The sequence below is a fragment of the Clupea harengus genome, chromosome 18, assembly GCF_900700415.2.
Source record: "Clupea harengus chromosome 18, Ch_v2.0.2, whole genome shotgun sequence".
Taxonomy (NCBI): domain Eukaryota; kingdom Metazoa; phylum Chordata; class Actinopteri; order Clupeiformes; family Clupeidae; genus Clupea; species Clupea harengus.
In genome coordinates, this window is record NC_045169.1 from 47,675 (window position 1) to 68,062 (window position 20,388).

General features: G+C 42.6%; 1 protein-coding gene across 1 annotated transcript in view; it reads right to left on the reverse strand.

The window, feature by feature from the left end:
• The window catches only part of adgrv1 (adhesion G protein-coupled receptor V1), a 130,363-nt gene that overhangs the window by 20,864 nt on the left and 89,111 nt on the right, over positions 1-20,388 (reverse strand). The window contains exons 65-78 of the mRNA XM_031585443.1: positions 20,130-20,349; positions 19,730-19,969; positions 18,329-18,481; positions 16,680-17,168; positions 16,424-16,567; positions 10,902-11,073; positions 10,437-10,572; positions 9,451-10,304; positions 9,154-9,271; positions 8,597-8,768; positions 4,992-5,234; positions 4,261-4,668; positions 2,874-3,058; positions 2,323-2,575 (exon numbers count right to left, since the gene is read on the reverse strand). Of these exons, the coding sequence (XP_031441303.1) occupies positions 2,323-2,575; positions 2,874-3,058; positions 4,261-4,668; positions 4,992-5,234; positions 8,597-8,768; positions 9,154-9,271; positions 9,451-10,304; positions 10,437-10,572; positions 10,902-11,073; positions 16,424-16,567; positions 16,680-17,168; positions 18,329-18,481; positions 19,730-19,969; positions 20,130-20,349 (3,787 nt within the window). The remainder of the gene's footprint in view (positions 1-2,322; positions 2,576-2,873; positions 3,059-4,260; positions 4,669-4,991; positions 5,235-8,596; positions 8,769-9,153; positions 9,272-9,450; positions 10,305-10,436; positions 10,573-10,901; positions 11,074-16,423; positions 16,568-16,679; positions 17,169-18,328; positions 18,482-19,729; positions 19,970-20,129; positions 20,350-20,388) is intronic.

Here is a 20,388-nt window from a genome sequence, read left to right on the forward strand (position 1 = left end):
GTTGAATGGGGTGACATCCTATCTCTGGTCTATAGTTGGTTGAATGGGGTGATATCCTATAGTCGGTTGAATTGGGTGACATCCTATAGTCGGTTGAATGGGGTGACATCCTATAGTCGGTTGAATGGGGTGACATCCTATAGTCGGTTGAATTGGGTGACATCCTATTTCTGGTCTCTAGTCGGTTGTCTTTGCCTTCTCTCTGCAGCAAGAGATTGCAATCCAGATGTTTACTGTACCTCGGTAATGACCTACCTAATTCTAACAGTTCTGTCAAAAGCTTCATGTTCAAGAATCATTTAAAAAAGACCCATCTCTCCCACATCTCTTTCACATATGGCCCCTATAAGATTATACATATATCATATCATTACAGTATCAATATAAGAAGTTCATGTGTGCACGTGCCCTTTGGGCAAACCAACAGTTCTTCACTTCACAATGTATTTCTTTCTACTTTTCACCGACAGTTGGACAAGGATTTATGTCAAACTCTGTTAGGGGGAGTTTGACATAAATCCTTTTCATAGTTATTGGGTAGTTGGTGTCGTCATAGACAAGTTGATGTCAGTGATGCCTCACACAGATGCAGGGTCTTGCAAGCAAACTAACCATCCTCCTTCCTAACCTGGCACCATTATGCTTCTTGGATCAGACATACGAAGGCAGAAAAAAGAAACACACACATTCTTTCTGGCATGCACCCACCCACTCGAGCATGCACACTTTCACACACTCCCTCTCTCTCTGTCTCTCTCTGTCACACATAATGTTTTTGATTATATATGCTGCTCTATTTAATGTTAGAAAAGTGTGAAGGCTGCCAACCTCTATTCAGAACTCAAAATTGTATTTAATTAATAATCGGAGTTCCACATTGATAGTTTAGTATATTTTATGCGACTGATTTTGACCACTCTGGTAAACACTTCACTTTGAGTGACACCTCCATGTGTTCAACTCAATTGATCTGCTGTTGTGTTGAATAGTTGATGGCTTTACATTTACATTCAGTCATTTAGCAGACGCTTTTATCCAAAGCGACTTACATACCGTAATTTCCGGACTATTGAGCGCACCTGAATATAAGCCTCACGCACTAAATTTTTTTTAAATAATTATTTTTAACATAAATAAGCCGCACATGTCTATAAGCCGCAGGTGCCTACCGCAACATTGAAACAAATGAACTTTACACAGGCTAAAATGAATATCAAAACTAATACAATAGTTAGTTTTGCCACTTAGATAAGTGCACTGTTGCTTTAAGAGCGCACAGTCGCAAGAGTCAATCAGAAGCTAGAACGTTAGATTGAAGACAGACGCTAGTTTGAAACCAGTGAGCTAAAGAACTTGAAGACTGGATTTGTATTGTTGTAAACTTTTATTTTATTTTCTAAAGTGTTTTGAGTTGTGTTCTGTCTACGCTGGTAGACTGTGGTTATTTTGACATTAGTTAAGTTATTGAGAGATACTGAGAAATCGCGTGGAGCTAAGCATCCATGCGGCTGCATCCATGCTAGCATCCTAGCTCCACAAAGCCACCGTAAACACAAAGCCACCGTATACAGTCACAGGTATCATAATCCATAAATTAGCCGCATCGTTGTTTAAGCCGCGAGGTTCAAAGCGTGGGAAAAAAGTAGCGGCTTATAGTCCGGAAAATACGGTATGTGTGACTTACAATGTAGACACATTTTACATTTTACACTGATGGCACACTGCACATCAGGAGCAATTAGGGGTTCAGTGTCTTGTTCAAGGACGCTTCGACAGGGAATCGAACTAGCAACCTTCTGACTACTAAATGACTTCTCTACCTCCTGTACCACTGTCGCACTGTCGTAATCTGGTGAGATTACCCACATGTTATCGGTGCTGTTCAAGATAGTAGCAACATTATCTTATCTCGTGAGGAAAGTATTAACATCAATGCACAATTATTTTGCTCCCATCCACAGAGCGTTTGACCTTACATTGTTTTGGTGCCATCCATGTGTGGATGGTACCACTGTACTGGCATTATTTTGATACCGCTGCGTGAGGGCAAACGACGTAATGCAAAAGGTCTATCCCACAGGGCGACAGTGGTACAGTGGTAGAGAAGTCGTTTAGTAATCAGAAGGTTGCTAGTTCGATTCCCTGTCGAAGTGTCCTTGAGCAAGACGCTGAACCCAGAATTGCTCCTGATGTGCAGTGTGCCATCAGTGTAAATGTAAAATGTGTATACATTCTAAGTCGCACATATGTAAGTCGCTTAGGATAAAAGCGTCTGCTAAATGACTAAATGTAAATGTAAATGTTAGAGAAAAGGATGAGCACCTTGTCATTGAGTGCGCTGACTTTGGTGTTTTTGATGAACCAGTGCTCGGTGCTGTATTCTGTGAACTGAACTCTGCGACAGGCGGACAGAGCCAGGCTGGTCAGTGGAGGGGCTGGCACCGTCAAGAGGCTCTCGGGGATAGTGAAGGTGTCCAGGTTTCTGCCAGTGAAAGTGTGGCCATTGATCTGAGTGGGGTACCAGTGATGAGCTGCCAGAGTAAAGTATGGACAGCTGTCCAGAAGAGTCCTTCCACTGAGAAAATAGAATGAAAATGTATACATTGCATAAAATAAATAACAAAAATAAACATGCAAATGACAAACATAAAAGCTGAATGTTCATACATCATACATTCATTACAGATTAGTCATATCCTCTGATGATGTCAGGTTTGATCCAATACTATCCTGGGGCCAAGGTTCTGTCTCTAGAGATGAGTGGTCTGTTTTCTCCAAAAGACGAACTTTGTAGGTCACACATGGAAGAATGAATGCTGGGAAAGGAATTCTCTCATTTGCAGTGACTGAAAAACTCCCCAAAGAGAACTGACCTTTGACCCTCTGAGCCACAGGCAACATGTGTCACCAAAGAGAAGGCGAAGCGCTCAACCACCTCTGCCAACTGGCTCAGGCCACGGGTGTCCCTGCGGCTGGGGTTGGCCAGAGAGCACAGGAGTTCATAGGTCAAGCTTCGAGTACTGTCTTCAAGAGGGATCTGTTCAGCCTCAGTCAGAATCTGTGGGTGAGGGGGAAGGAAAGAGGGTGGAGATCAATCAGTGCCGCTGCTAGCCATTTTGGTGCCCTAAGCATAAGTCCTTTATGATGCCCCCCCCCCCCGAGAAAAAAAGTTTGTTTCTGCCAGTTTAACATTTTATTAAAACGAAAAAGAACAACTTCCCCAACCCCAAGTGAGGGACACTTTCTTCCAGGTGTGCGCGCGCGCCAACAGCTGACCAACAATAATGAAAATCGCAAGGTTTCGTTAGCCATACCATAAACCTATTAATTTCAGTGTAATTTTGGCAAACCACTACTGTACTTGCTTGGATGTATTGTTCATAGTAATAGTCATGACAATTATTACAAGTTTCTCTCAAATTTCATGTTGTTTTCTTGAAATAGCATTAGACCAAGGCTGCCCAATTTGGGGCCCGCGCTCCGATCAGAATCAGAGTCAGAACGTCATTCGTCAGCATTTTAACCCATTTCGAACAGGGCCTCTGTCTCAACGTCCTATGTAACTCAGACTGGTTGCAGTTCACTGCCTGGCCATAGTTTTAACATTGTTTTAGATGGGTCAAGTGGGGGCGCTATTTACCTCTTGTCAGATCCATAACTTTGCAGCTAAAGTTGTAATTCCTGGTTGCTAAGGCTATGTTAGCTAGCTAAGGAAACTTTTAATAACAAACGATTTAAATGGAAGATTTCCGTTTGCATGAAATGATAGCTAGTTATCTAGCTAATGTTATAGTCTCCTCGATTTAACTTCTACAATTATAATGGGCGCCTGTGACACTTCGTATGAACGAATTCATATTCATGAGTTCATATTCACACATATTAACACCAGTTCATTATGTGTAAAGAATGCTGATATGAAATATGAAAACAACCAGTAGTCAATGTGCAAGCTTCCAATTTAATCTTGATTTAAGATACTCTATTTGAGTTGGGGCAGTCAGTCTATAACTATGATGATTTTTCAGTTGCCTATTTTTTGGTGCCCCCACAGGAGTTGGTGCCCTACGCACAGCGCGTAGTGTGCGTTATGGGAGCGGCGGCACTGAGATCAATCAAAAACACAATTGGAAAAGCGCTGTTCAGAGACATGATTTTAAAAGCCAGAATAATAGAATGCTGAATAAATATGACATTTTCCCCCTTTTATCAGCTTTCTCAACTAATCATGATGTTCATCTGTTTGTCCATCAGTTTCACCTTGTCCAGTGCATCCCACACAGCAGTCAGCTTCTCCAGGCTGAGTTCACCCGTGGTGACACTGCTGGTGAGGCTCTGCAGGGCACGGTCGATGACATTCTGACTGAGGGGTTGAATCAGCTGGTCCAGCAATGCCCATATTGCTTGAGTCTCTGTGTCGGACACAATGGTCACGTTGGCCACCCCATAGTGTGGGTGCACTTCAGCCCCTGGCCCTGCCAACAGTATCACTCTGAAGCGCTTTGGTGTGGGCTGGGAAGAGGCCTGGCCAGGTGTCAGTCTCACTTGAAGGCTGGCAGTTGGCTGGCCCACCTTGAAGGTCAGTGTCCCCTCGCTCCACGTGACATCCTCTCCTGCCACTGCAGGCCAGATGAGAGTGGGGCCCAGTACTTCAGCCTTCTGCAGCATCTTTATGGTTAGGAAGGGAAAACACAAAGATGTTTTTTTCTTTTGTGGTATAGACACATGTTGTTATTGTAATACACAGAGGGAGACATTTATTGATGGCTGATATTAGGAGAGTATTTAGAAATAAATTAGAGCAAAGTACAGTAACACAAATGTGACATTGGGATATCTGTGAATTAAGAGTGTGTTGAATGCAATATGTTCCACCAGCCTAGAAGTACATATTTGTGAATACGTTTATACATATTCATCTACACATTATTATTATTATTATTATTATTATTATTATTCTGTGTGTGGTTGGTCATGTCTCTCTCTCTCACCTCCATGAGGTACTGAACTGTGATGGACTCTGTGGTAATGTCTCTTTGGACCTGAAGACTCAGTTGAGTAGACTTGAGGTGAACAGCGGGCAGCCGAGAGCCCACAGCAAAATATACCAGATGCCCCCGTGTGACATCACTCTCCAACAGGGTGATGTTGGCGAACTTGGCACTCTGGTTGATGGCAGCCCCCTCCGTCACCTCGTAGATCTCCACCAGGAACCAGGACTGGTGCTCGGGGTCCTGTGATGGGGTGTTGCATTACATCGTATTATGTAATTTGGTTTTATCAAAAGCACCAAGCAAAGCAACTGCCACCTCAGTTTGAACAGATGCGTAGATCCAATACGAGTTCTAGGTGTTTTAAAGCCTTGATAATTAACAGCATGGGGATGACTTGTAATCAAGAGGGGAAAACATTTCAAATTTGGCACAGGCAGTTTTTTATACGTGTACCACTGTTGCACAAATGACGTGGATTTAGTGCCAAGATTGGATCTGATATTGGATAGATTTAGTTTAGACTGGCATGACACATATCCAATCTGTACCACTTGGGAACTAAACACACTGAGTATTTTTGTTATTTACGGTTGGATAATTTCCTGTCTACTCATAAAATACATAGGTTTTCATTGACAATGACTTAATTTTGTGTTGAACAATCATAACATGTTAATTCCACTTAATATTGGTGGATGACAAACTATCCAGTGGTTTTGGCTGGTGGAAAGTGATAAGGTTATCATACGAAATCATCAGTTCTTATTTTACTAGCGCAGCGTAATCAGCGCCTTCGCCAAATCGCACAATGTGTTTTTACGTAATATTTATCAAACAAGAACCTCGTCGCGTAATCAGTGCCTTACTCCGCCCTCTAGAATGGGCCTGCATGTTCCTGCCACCATGGATGATGAATTAGAATCAGAATCAGAATAAGAGCTTTTGGTTCACAAGGTTATTGCAAACTTAAACACAGTACAAGGCAGAAATACACTGCCTTCGGAGGAAAATGCTATCTGGCAGACTATTAGAAATAAAATCAATGAGTTGTCATCTACACGGCGGGAGGTGGAGGAAGTGAAAAAAGTATATAAAGAGACGGACAAAAGAAAAAGTGGCATTCATCCGAGCTCAGACCAGGATGACCGGCTCAGGCCCCCCACAATCCGAACCATCTTAGAAGGTGTCGTCCAACAAACACTGCTTTCTGAACAAGTGGAGGGTGTGGAGGGGGTATCGATACCGCAGAGACCTCTATTCAAGGTATGTATGGTCTGGTACCCCGTTGTGAACTTAAATGGACAAATTACAGCATTATTATATGCCTATATTAAATGATATATCAAATATAAACATTAAAACAAATAATATTTCTGCTATATTTTCACATGTATCCCCACCCAAAATCCTAATGTTCGTATTTTTTTTTTTAATGATTTGCGTCAAATTTCTCTCACGCTCATAGTTTTCATTTAGCAGCTTCATAAAACACCTCTTGTTTCGTTACAAATGGAACAGACCTGGTTTAGACCTGCTTTTATGAGGCGGAGAATTCTCACACAAATTAGAGACGCGCTCTCATCAGGCAGTTTTTGTAAATACCACGGAATACACAAATAGGCACACTTTACGCATCTCTTCCCATCTTTTTGCAGCGAACACCCACTTTCCCTTATACCCTCCCATTTATGCATATGTATGAGACGGGAAGAACACCCACTTTCCCTTATACCCTCCCATTTATGCATATGTATGAGACGGGAAGCGCAAGAGTTGAGAGTTGAGACATTTTTCGGCCTCTGGAGGCCGACACGGACTCCTTTAGCCTGGTGTTTTGGCCTCTAGAGGCTGCGAAGGACTCCTTTAGCCTGGTGTTTTGGCCTTTAAAGGCTGCCAAGGACTCCTTTAGGCTGGTGTTTTGACCTCTAGAGGCCGACACGGACTCCTTTAGCCTGGCGTTTTGGCCTGTAGAGGCTGACACGGACTCCTTTAGTGTTTTGGTATTACCAATAGATGATTACATGGACAACAGAAGTTTGCATTCCAATGAAGGCAAGGCAAGTACATTCATGTAACACAATTTATACACATTGGTAGAGCAATTCAAAGAGCTTTACAAGTCAGCAGATAAAAGAAAGATTAAAAATTACACTAAGAGAACATAGAAAAGTAAAAAGTAAGTAAATACGAAGTAAAGTGCATTCGATCAGTTAACAAAAAACATCTGAGAACAGTTGGGTCTTAAGTCTAGATTTGGAATTAGCTACAATTGGAGTGCATTTGATGTCATCAGAAAGTTGGTTCCAGAACTGAGCAGCATAGCGCTTCACCATGTTTTGTTCTGACAGTAGGTATTACCAACAGATTTTTCTCCAGTAAACTGACAGGTCTAGCAAGTGTCTACTACTGAAACATATCTGAGAGGTAATTTGGTCCTGTCCCATTTAGTGACTCATAAACAAGCAGCAGTGCTTTAAAGTCAATTCTGAGACTTACTGGCAGCTAATGTAAGGACTGAAGTATTGGGGTAATACGGTCAATTCTTTTGGTTTTGGTAAGAACTCTGCGTTTTTTGTACGAGCTGAAGCAGCTTGATAATCTCTTTAGGAAGGCCTTTGAAAAGACCATTGCAGGTGTCAACCCTTCTGGAGATAGAGGCATGAATGAGTTTTTCTAAATCATGTTTTGACACAATGCCTCTAAGCTTGGCTGTGTTTCTGAGAAAGTAAAAAGCTGACTTGGTTATTGTTTTCAAGTAGTTGTTCAAACTAAGATTGCAATCAATTAAGACAACAAAGGTTTTTAACAATGTACTTCACCCTAAGACCTTTTGCGTCAAGATGAGAAGCAATCCTACGTCTCACCTCATTTTCCCCAAATAATATTATTTCAGTTTTGTCCTTCTTCAGCTGAAGGACATTTTGTTTGTGTTTAATTTGGTTAATGCATTGACAAAGAGGTTCTAGGGGAACATAGTCATTAAGTGAGCGGGATAAGTAAATCTGGGTGTCATTGGCATAGCTATGAGAAATCTTATTGTCTTTAATGATTTGTCCAAGCCTGCTCAGTTGAATAATAAAGGCCCCAAGATCGACCTCTGGGGGACACCACAAGTCAAGGATGTTGGTGTGGAAGGGGTCAAGCCATGTCATTTTGACAGAGCTAATATTTTCAGTTGAGTTGAAAATACAATAGTGAAAAGGGGACTATTCCATAGTAATGTGACTTTGTGTGTGGATGTTGATTCACGCTTAATGAAGCATTAATAAATACATTATTAAGCATTTATGTAAGGCTTTAGGAATGTGCTATGCACACACGTTTATTATAAAGTGTTATCGATTAGACTTACCTTAGATTTTTATACTGATTTGAGGCAAAATGTCTATTAACCAGGGGAAAAGATCTGTTAACTGTTAACCTAGTGTCCTCATTTGTACATTTGCACTCAGCCCAGCATTCTGGGAAAACCTCGACATCACAGCACAGGACATGTTTTCATCACCCACCGCTCCCCCACATCACAAAAACACAGCTCACCACAGCTTGGTTTGGAAAAGCAGCCTAAAAGCACACATACATGAACAGATTCACTCACAAACCTGATCTGCCCTAACTTCCAGAGATATAGAACAAAGGACCTCTCCTCGTTTGCAGAGAGTTTTGCCAGACGTCTGTAGCAATTCCTTGGTCAGGTTGAGCCCACGGCTGACAAGAGACAAGCCGCTCATGCTTAACGTCACCCGCCAGGACACCACCACATCCTCATAGGCCCTGCAATCACGAACGAATCCTCAGATTGGTAAGGGGATTGATGAGATGACAATATTTCAAAGCATTTTCAGTGTTTACTAATCTCAGCAGTAACCTGTCAGCCATATTCACTCGCCATCTAAAGTTTTAAACGGCAGTAGGTGTAACTTTGGCTCGTTTGCAAGATCAGCATTATCAATTCTTTTTCTATGTTAAAAAAGACCATGTACTAGGTTGCAGTGCAATGACCATAACAATACTTTCTATTTTAAAAATGACCTGGATTTAATTTCTAATTTGAGTTTTTGTTACACATATCCAAAATATAGTATTTAGAGAGGCCAAGTTTTAATGTGCGAATGTTCACACTATTATTTGGATGTTTTGTCTGTGACTTTAGCAGTACCGGTTTTCCTGTCTGTGGAGCCGAAGTACAGCAGTTCTATTGTCTGAGTCCTCATCTAGTGCATGTCCCAACTGAGAATCTAGACTAAATCCCAGAATGCCATTGTGAAAATCACTCCCTGCAAAACAGAAAAAAAGAAAATGAGACACTTTGACATAAATGATTATGACATATAGCTACATCAGAACACATTTAGCATTTCTAAACTCTTTGGCTATGTACAGTATTTCACTGCAGATTTCTAAAATATCAATGCTGGTTAAAAAAAAGAAATCAAAGGTAAAATTCACAGCTTACCCAGAATGATGATTTTGGAGAATGAGGTGAGGCCATTCTGGTGGACCCCACTCACCAGCTGGGCACCTCCGTGTGGCTCACTGAGGTAGATGAAAAACACCTCCTGACCCTCAGGTTCCGTGTCATCAAGAATCCGAATGCTCACTTCAGCCTCACTCTGCCCCTCTAGCAGGGACACCAACACTGTTTCCAGCTCAAAGTCCTGTCCCTCCTGAGCCCAGGTGTGGTTCTGCTCAGAGGTGGAGAAGTTTTGGGCAACAGCACTACCTGCAGCATACACCCTAACCCTTACACTTATTACCCCTTGAAGTCCTTCTGTTCTCCGCACCCAAAGGATGACTTGCTGCTGCTCCTGGCCGTGACTGTCCTCCCAGTCCTCTGTAACATGCACGAATGCTGGCTCCATACTGAGCAGCCCCCCTGTCTCACTCACCGCATCATTGTCCCAAATAGTAATGCTTACTATAGCGTTCTGTTGGTCCACACGAGGACCTGTCTCCATGACAACCAGTGGGGTTCCGCCATCAAGTTCTATGGCTCCTGTCAGGTGGATATAAAACGTCTCGTAGGGCTCTGTTAGTGCATCGTCCACTATGGAGATGTTTATCATGGCGGATGACTGTTGTGCATGGAACAGCAGTTGGCCAGTGGAAATGGGGACAAAATCTTGTTCTGCTTGAGCAGTGCCCTCCATGGTTTCAAAAAAGAGATGAGACTGCTTACTGCGAAAGCCAAAGAGACGCCGTACGTGTAGAGTGATGGTCTGCGTGTCCTCGTTGATTACAAGCTGCCGAGAGCCTGGGGCGAACTGGAATATCCCCATGGGTTCAATTTCAGCCAAAGTAAAACCATCCCTGTGAGGATAGTCGAGTACTACATTACTGACATACCAAAAATGCTAACAATGTGTATATTTGCATTTGTTTTTAGGGAAACGCTTTTATCAAACCAAATCATTAAGGCACTCAAGGTCAGTTCCACCATACCTGAGTGTGGCTCCCCCTGGTGCATCGGAGTAAGCACGAGTTAGATGCAAAGCATACGCAGCAGAGTCTGTTGAATTGTCCAGAACAGTCACAGAGATCACCTTATTCTTCTCTCCATGTGCCAGCAAAAGACGTCCTATACATTGGATAAAAATGCTTAAAGTTATTTGGTAGATGATTTCATCCAATGTGGCTTACATATTAAAAAATGTTTGAACATTAACAAAAACAAAAAAGAATGCATAATGAACACAACAATAGTTGAAACCTCTCTGATAAAAATAACGATTATTTACAGCAATTACAAACTTTTGGGTTTGAGTGTGTATGTGTGCAAGAGAGAGCTGTTTCAAAATGAAATGAAATGGAATGGACTTACGTACCCAACATTACGTATCTATGTCAATAAAGGTAAAATAAATACATCAATTAGGATGCAGCTCTCCACATGACTTGACTACAAACCTGAGCTTGGGCTAATGAGACCCTGCTGGTATCCAGACGGGCTTTGTCCAGGTGGATACCCAGCAGTCCACTCCAGCGTAACATCTCCATAGAGCCCCTGCCTTGCAACAAGCGCTTCACAAAGGCCAGTCTCAGTGTTGGAGACCTCGAGAGCCAATGATTGAAATCCGACCTGTAAATATTTACATTAGTTCAGTGATACAGGAATATTCCGTTTCTGCTATTACCTGTCACTATCTCTGCAGCTTTTTTAGGACCTAAGTATCAAGATTTGATTTCTTCGAAATTGCCTGAACACTAAAATTGCCTGAACACTAGCCATTTTCATGAAGACGGGGACCCTGTCAGATGACAAAGAGATTTGAATAATTAATAGATGGCTGGGCCTGATAACACCTAAACCATTTTTAAGGAAAGTAGCAGGGAGAACCTTCTGAAGGGGCTACCAGAGGGTTTCTTAAGCTCAATTATGTCAGAAAGACTCTGTAGGGAAATAAATGATGTAGGTGGTCTCACCATAGACTACATTAACCAGAGTATTCTCTATCTGCATTTCACTGACTCAGCATTGGCCGCAAGAAGGTCATAAAACCGGGTGACGCGTTTTTTCCTTTAAGACCGCGCCAAACCCGAAAATCTCTCTCTCTCGCTTTGGTCTTCGCAGCAGTGAATTCCATTCACAAATAGAGATACCATACCTGCAGAAGATCTCTCATCAGGACAAAGGACGACACGACGACACGTAGCTCATAAGACTTCTGATCAAAGTTCTAATCTATTTGAAATCGTTAGTTGCAACCTGAGTTTATATCGATATACTACACTGCAGCCCAGCAGTTTATTGAATAGGAGAAGGTGACCGGCTACCTCCTCCCTCCATTCAAGTCGACGAAAGAAACTTTCATCCCCTTCAAGACTCACCACGACCTCCACCAGGCCGTCCCAGGGTCCAGTTGACAAACTGTTTAAGAAAGAAGAACTCCGGCAATTTCCACGACGCCTGCGTTCCACGCTGCTCCATGGAAAACCGCAGAAAACATCTTGGTCGCTACGCAAGAGCGATCGAAGTAAGGCTAATATCTGGGCTGAAATTAGTTTTATATGTATGTTTTAATCTGTGTGATAAGTTTTGTTATTTGATTTCGTTAAGATTTAAATGCAAACTGAAATTCACAATCTACCCGGTCTTTGATCGATAATCTTGCTTAGTTCTTTTGCTAGTAATTAGATAGGTTTGTGCATGCACCATCTCTCTATCTCTTTCTCTTTCTCTCTAACTCCCTTTTGCATCACCACCTGAACATATACACGCACACATTGCGATTTCAGTGTTGTTGAAGATTTTGTATTGAATTAAGGCCTAGCTCAGATTTGTCCTTAAGGCAAGAATTCTTTGTTCCAGGCATTCTATACTTGTGCACCTCCCCCAAACTAAATTTGTGCCTAAGCAAACAAAGTTTCCTGTCTCGGACCCGCAGCCGCATCCGGTGACTATTCTACCTCTAGTTGGGGCCTGAGACACTCTTGACTTCACGCACATAGCATCCATCACCTGTGCGCTTGCGCATAGCCTCCCTCTCACTTCCCCCATCTCTCCATTGAGCGCGCGACCGCGTTTACTCGCAACTGTGCATACCCACACACGCACCCGCTCACACACGCACGCACCCGCTCTCACACACACACACACACACACACACACACAGACAGAGACAAGGAAGCTAACGCATCCTCCTCTGCATTGCTGAAACAGATTACATCATTCCCCAATTCCACTTTGGTCCTTGCTCAATTGTGTTACTCCAGTGTGTATGTTATTATACCTGATTTTATATTACTATTAATCACCGTTTGTTACTTTTAATGAATTGTTTATTTTAGACTTAAACAATTGTCTTGCCTGTTATTGTTCCAATATTCCACTGAAAGCCATTTTCCGCCAATCAAGTACTTCAAATGCCTTCACTTCTCTAGTTGTTTCATGAAGTGTTATAGACTGTGCAATGATATTGTAGTACTTTAGTATTGTGATACCATACTTAGACTGTAGCATAGTGGTACAACTAGAGCTTTCCATTGTTTAGTAGTTTAATTATAAAATATGAAATACTAAATTTAATGATTATTACATTTTATGAGACTGGGTTAATTACCCTAATGTAACAACCCCGGTTTCACCTACAATGAGAAGTAGCTTAAAATATTTGGACAGTAGCGGGGTCGACTCTTGTTGAACTAGGGGTACAATCACTAATATTCTTATAGGAAAAGGTTCAAACCTTTCAGAGTCCGCAACAGAAGATGATGGGGTAATGATAGCAGGAGGACTGAATGTCTGACTAGACGGTCAATTATTCTAAACAGGATCTGTACATTATTCCATACTAGGTGTCTTGGCTAAACAAATACACTCACAGGCCACTTCATTAGGTACACCTTGCTAGTATTGGACCCCCCTTGTCCTTAAAAATGCCTTAACCTTTTGTGGCATATTCAACAAGGTGGAGGCCATTTGATTATAGTGAACTGATAATATGAGCTTTTTGACATGGTGTGTTATGCTGCTGAAAGTAGCCATGGTCAGCAGCAATACTCAGCTAGGCTGTGGCATATAAATGATTCTCAATTGATGGTCAAAAGGGACCCAAAGTGGGCCAAGAAATGATCCCCCACACTATATGCCATCAAAATGAATTTGAAGATGATTTGCCTGATAAAACCATATCTAATGTTACGAAGATGAGCAGTTGAACAGGTATACCTAATGAAGTGGCCGTCTGGTGCAAGCCAGCAAAGATTCCTTTCCACCAGAGGCTCCACAATGCGTACCAGATATCTTTACGCCATTCCTAGCTATGTGATGTGATGTGCTCAAGAGAAAAGTATAGTCTACAAATCAAGTGTAGAGATGGAGAGTATGTCTTCTTGAACAGAGATTAGGAAGATTATTCCACAGGAAAGGGTAGAAAACACTTTTGGAATTACAAAAAGTTGTTTGTGTTTGTTAGGTTGTATGTTGTTTGTGTTTGTTAGGTTGTTTGTTTAAACTAGATTTTAATTTTGTTTTATTTGTAGCTAACAATTGAATACCAAGGCAGTAATCATGGTCAAGTTTTTGCAGATTCTAACTGGACGTTAAGTTGATGGTTACTTGATGCATTAGAATAGAATAGAATAGAATAGAATATATTTATTTGTCATTGCACAAGTACAACGAAATTGAGGTAGCAGCTCTCAGACACAAAAACAATAAAAATATAGATTGAACATATATATATACATATTTACACTATAAAAACACAAGACATATAACACAACAGAGAGACAAATACAGGTCAGTTTTGTGCATTGTTAAGTGCTATGATGGCTCTGGGATAGAAGCTGTTTCTCAGCCTGTCTGTTTTTGCTATGATGGTCCTAAAGCGTCTCCCTGAGGGCAACAGTTCAAATAGGTGGTAACCAGGGTGTGTTGAGTCTCTGAGGATACTGTGGGCTTTTCTGAGGCAGCGTGTTTTATAAATGTCCTCAAGAGGTGGAAGAGAGCAGCCAATTACTTTTTGCGCTGTGTTAATGACCCTCTGGAGTACCTTTCTTTCTGCTGCCGTGCAGCTGGCAAACCACAGCGAGATGCCATAGCTTAGCACTGACTCCACAGAGCAGCGGTAAAAGGACACTAACAGTTTCTTTTTTAATTTGTTCTTCCTGAGTAACCTCAGGAAATACAGCCTCTGTTGTGCCTTTTTCAGCAGTGCAATGGTGTTTCTGGTCCAGGAAAGGTCCTGCTCGATGTGAGTGCCCAGGAAGCTGAAGTCTGATACCCTCTCCACTCTCTCCCCATTGATGGCAATAGGCTGCATGTCCGATTTTTTCCTCCTATAGTCGACTATCAGCTCTTTTGTCTTGGAGGTGTTGAGGACAAGATTGTTCAAGGTGCACCATGTCGACAGCCTTTGCACCTCCTCCCTGTATGCAGTCTCATCTCCTCCTGAGATGAGCCCCACCACGGTTGTATCATCTGCAAACTTAATGATGGCATTGCTCGGGTGGGTGGGAGTGCAGTCATGGGTATAGATGGTGTAGAGTAGGGGGCTCAACACGCAGCCCTGCGGTGAGCCGATGCTGATGCTGAGAGCTGAGGAGAGATGGGATCCTACTCTAACCCTCTGGGAGCGGTCTGTCAGGAAATTTCTGATCCAGTAGCAGATTTGCTGTGAGAGCCCTAAGTCCATTAGTTTGGTGACCAGTCTGCTTGGTATGATCGTGTTGAAAGCAGAGCTGAAGTCTATGAAGAGCAGCCTGGCGTAATTCCCTCTCTGTTCCACGTGTGTAAGTGTGGTGTGGAGAGCCGTGGCAATAGCATCTTCTGTAGCCCTGTTTGCTCTGTATGCAAACTGGTGGGAGTCAAAAGTGGGTGGCAGGCTTGTTGTGATGTGACTCCGGACCAGTTTCTCAAAACACTTCATGATGATAGGTGTCAGTGCCACTGGTCGGTAGTCGTTAGGGGTGCTGGCAGTGGTCTTTTTTGGTAGAGGAATGATTGTGGAGGACTTCAGGCAGGGTGGAATCAAGCACTGGGATAGGGACTGGTTGAATATGTTGGTGAACACACCAGCCAGTTGGTCTGCACAGTCCCTCAGCACCCTCCCAGTCACACCGTCTGGTCCAGCAGCTTTTCTTGGGTTCACTGCCCGCAGAACACGCCTTACCTCCTGTGCCTGCACTGTGAGGGTGTGGCTACAGGGGTCTAGTGGAAGTGGCGTGGTCACATCCGGTGTATCAACTTCAAAGCGTGTGAAGAAGCAGTTTAGCCCCTCAGCCAGCGAGTCATCACCGTCGGCTGCAGTTAGGTTGCTGGACCTGTAGTTGATGATGTGTTGGACCCCTTGCCACACCTGCCGTATGTTGTTGCTGCTGAAGTGGTCCTCAATCCTCCTCTTGTATGCTGTCTTGGCCTCCCTGATGCCCCTCCTCATTAGTCTGTGATTAGATCATGGTAGAATCTCACTGGTACAAATGATTTCCACACTTCTTACACGCCTTCATAGCACTTACCTGTGAATTGAATTAGAAGATGAAGTCTTTGAAGTGCTTTGACTTCTTGCTTGTGAATCTTCTAGTAGAGTCAAAAAGCACAGAAACCTTCGCTACTGAACCCCTTTCCTGTGGAATAATTTTCCTATATCTATTTAAGAAGTGGACAACCTCTCCATCTTGAAGTCTAGAATGTTCTTCTTTGAGCGGCCTCAGCTGTTGCGCCAAAATTGCCCATCCCTCAGTTAATGCTGCTATAGCCTGAGCCTACCTAAGACCTCCCAGACACCACGCCACACGGAAGGGTTTGCCTAATGGCTCTTACAGATATTTTTTCATTATTTTACCTGTTACACCCTCTTATTACAATGAGTACAGTACTGAATCAAGGGTGTGTAGACTGAAACTCATACTTCTTTCTTCAAGATGATTCCTGTGTTTTTGTCACAGGTTGACGGTAGACTGGGGAAAGGACTGTTGGACACACTAACCTGAGCATTAGCTGCTTGCTCTGGAACCGTTACAACAGCCATGTTTGACTCCGGTGAGATACGGGGTGGAGAAGTGAGCGATGGTCCAATCAGATACACATCTGTCAGCTCAACAGTAATGTTTGAGCCAAAAGCAAAGAACACCTGTGGTAGAGTCAAAGAAGTAGTAATGACATTTAGACATGTTATAAAAAAACAAAACTCAACAAATCAAGTGAGTCTGACACTACATACGTATATCAAAAGAGACACAAACCTGGATGTTAATGGACACAGCAGTGCTGGCAGCATCTTCTCCATCCATCACCAGAATGCTTCCCTGCACCTCTCCACCCTCCTCTAGAATGGTTTTCCCTACAGCAGCATATCTAACCTCATATTGCACACTGACATTCCCAAAAGTACCTGAATGCCGTGTCACATTTAGAACCAAGTGCCTTGTGTGTCCATCACTCTCCTTCCCCACTACAATCTGCTGATGTTCAGAGAAGATGGCAAACACTCCGTAGGGCTCATCATTGGCATATACTCTGAGGTGGACACTACTACGGTTGGTGTCAAGCTCAGCTCCACCCTCCACAGCAGTGAGCTGGACCGTGTAGCGTTCCTCCAGCTCTGGGACGGCGTCGGGCAGCAGTGTCAGCAGCACCTCTGCCCCACGCTGGCCCGCCAGCAGAGACACACTTCCGCTCAAACTAGAGAAGTCGGTGCTGGCATCAAAGTCGCTGACAATTTTCCAGAATACCTATGATAGAGAAAAGAAATACACTAAAAACACGGTCACGCTTCAGTTTGCTCCAGTGACATCGCAGTACGGATAAAGCACTGTCACCTTTCTTTCTTGAACACTGATCTTCTGTATGTATTCTGTATGGAAAGTAGCCTGTGTAGACTGCCAGTAAAAAATGGACAATAACAGAAGTGGACCATCAGGTCCTGCTAATTTGAGCTCTCTCTAGGCCTCAACATTTTCAAAATGAAGGTTCCAGCTCTAAGTCTAATTGTCTGTAAGTCTATATCTGGTGTCAGTGCAGCTTGGAGGATGAGTAGGTTGCTATGGGAGACAACAGGTTTCTTGAGATTGGTCAGCTGTTTTTTCCTGAGAAGCTGAAGAAAAAAACTATTAAAGCTAAGAAGAAACTGTTTTTGAAAACATGGCCTACTCCATATCATTATAATGTAAACGGAATGTAAAAATGTTTTGTGTGAACACTTTTCACCCTTTTCAAGTTGTACTAGAGTGTATCATTGACCAAGATAATAACCATTAAGACAATTGTAATGAAATACAAAACATGAAGATGTACGGTGTCTTTTGGATGGCTGTTTTTTTGTGGAAATGTTCTGGCAATTAGAGAAAATTGTAAACCTTTGCAAGTTCTGTGGGAAATCCTTGCAGGATCGCAAATTGCTGGAGGTAATGAATATTAAGTGCTGACACTTTCAGATAGTTCTGATGCCATGTTTCCTACTATCACAATGCCACAGTGAGCAATGTTGGGCTGGAAACTTGAGACAGCCATATTTGTAAAAGGTACTCTTCATAAATGTTGGCATATTTATTTACTTGAACAAGCCTCTGATGGGTAGATGTCATGATGAAGTCCACAAGACTCATGCTTCAATAGAAGGGATACACCACAAGGAGAATCTTAAATATTTAAAATGTTTACATGTCAGAACTTTTTGTGCTTTTAAATGTTTGTAAATGTTTCTGATTATTTCCAGGTTTACATAAAAAAAAGCACTGCATTTTTATGTGGTCTCAACGATTAGGACCTCACTGTATAGTAAAATGAGTGTTGGATATTGATTTTCAATGGAGAGATGATGTCAAACACTTCGATTTTGGCTTGAAAGTGAATGGATCACCTTTCAGATCCATAATACGTTCTGCTTCCTTACCGTGACATGGCCGACCACCCCCTCTCTGCGGGTGATGCCCAGGGAGATGTTGAGTGGCCCCTCACTGTCCGTGGGCTCACTGTACACCCGCTCCTCCTGGAGGTCCAGCTCGGAGAACTGCACTATGCCGTTGGGGTCACCAAACTTCTTGATCTGCCTCATTCAGACATATATATCAGACATGTAAATAAAGAGTGCCAGCCAATTATCCGTGACTGTACAAATACCATCATTAGTCATTGAAGTACTGGCTTCTCAAATACCATCATCAGTCATTGAAGTACTGGCTTCTCAAATACCATCATTAGTCATTGAAGTACTGGCTTCTCAAATACCATCATTAGTCATTGAAGTACTGGCTTCTCAAATACCATCATTAGTCATTGAAGTACTGGCTTCTCAAATACCATCATCAGTCATTGAAGTACTGGCTTCTCAAATACCATCATTAGTCATTGAAGTACTGGCTTCTCAAATACCATCATCAGTCATTGAAGTACTGGCTTCTCACTCTCATTTTGCTTTCTCTTGACTCTCTCTGTTTCTCCTCCTTTCCTCACTGCTTCTTTTTCTATCTCTCTATCCGGTTGACCACTAGCAGCATTAGCCAAAGCCAAAAAACAATTCGGACTGCTCCGAAAATACACACTCTGGAGTTGGAGTTATACTCTCCAGGCCCCAATAACATATTCAATTTAACAATTTAACAGAGCGTATAAATCATTTGACCGGATCAAGTGAAGGCAGCGAGGGCAGGGCAGATGCTGGTGATGCAGAGAGAGAAGGAGGAGGAGAAAAAGAAGAGACTGCAGGTCCTAGCGAAATATGACAACATCCTTTGATTCGGTCACAACATTTAAATAAATTCTTCTAAAACAGGTATATGGTTTCTATTAGATAAATAGCTGACTGAGTATCTAGGGATGGGCACGAATAATGTTAACTTGATTTAGACGTCTCGTGTCCTGGCGATTTTTAGAAGGATACCAGGGCTCTTTAAGTCGGGAAGAATTTTATGTTATCTCTGTTGATCAAGTTTGTTTGCTTGCTGCAGCAGGCCGTGTTCGCCAGCCATTTTGTTTCTTGTCTGCCAGATAATATCTGCCACCCGGGGTGTCACAATGGTATTGGAAGATGGGCAGTGGACGGGATCACAGAGGCCAAAACACAGACATACATTCTGCCCCAGAAATGAAACGTCAAAGGAGAATATACTGGCTGTAGTATTGTTGTCGAAGAGGCCAGTATTACAATTTAGCATGTTTCCATAATGTCCGATGACATATCATGATCATTTTATGATTTAGTAAGGTAAATACATTTCATATCGGTCCTTTAGTAGTGAATGGTAAACGACACTACAATAATGAATAAAGCTGAATTGAATTGATTTGAACATACCACAATTGTGATGCTGTTAGCCCGCGGGTCAATGTCCATGTCACCTTCCAGGAGGTGAAGCAGGACCACAAACGTTTCCTCCACCTCCACCTCCCCGTGAGGCAAGACTTGCAATGAGATCAAACGCAACCCTCCTTCCCCATCTCCAAAATGAAACGTTCCATTTACTGGGTCACCAAAGTCTGAGTTATTAGATGGTAAAACCTCCTTGGAATTGGGGCCAAGAATGTGCCAAGCAATCTGAAAGGAGAGTATTTACATTCATGAGCATTCGAGTGTGTTTACTCTTTAAACACCAAAGAACATCTAATCTCACCACTGAATGTTCCACAGGATGCAGTGGATAGATTGTTCATGTTGAATGTATGAGATACATGAACTACAACAGAGGGGCACTCACTGTAGCATCTCCAACCAAACCCCCAACTCTCTCCAGAGACAAGGTAATCCTTTGGGTGACATCGGGGTTGGGAATGAAAACTTCACTGTCGTTCAGGAAGTGCACCTTGCCACTGAGGGAATCACTTTTACCAATGGTTACCTGAGCAATAAGGTAACCGCCCAAGACAGCGCCCCCTGTGGCACCAGAGAGCTGGATTTCAAAAACTTCACTGAACTCACTGTTGATGCAGAAATTGATGGCAAACATTACAGGATAT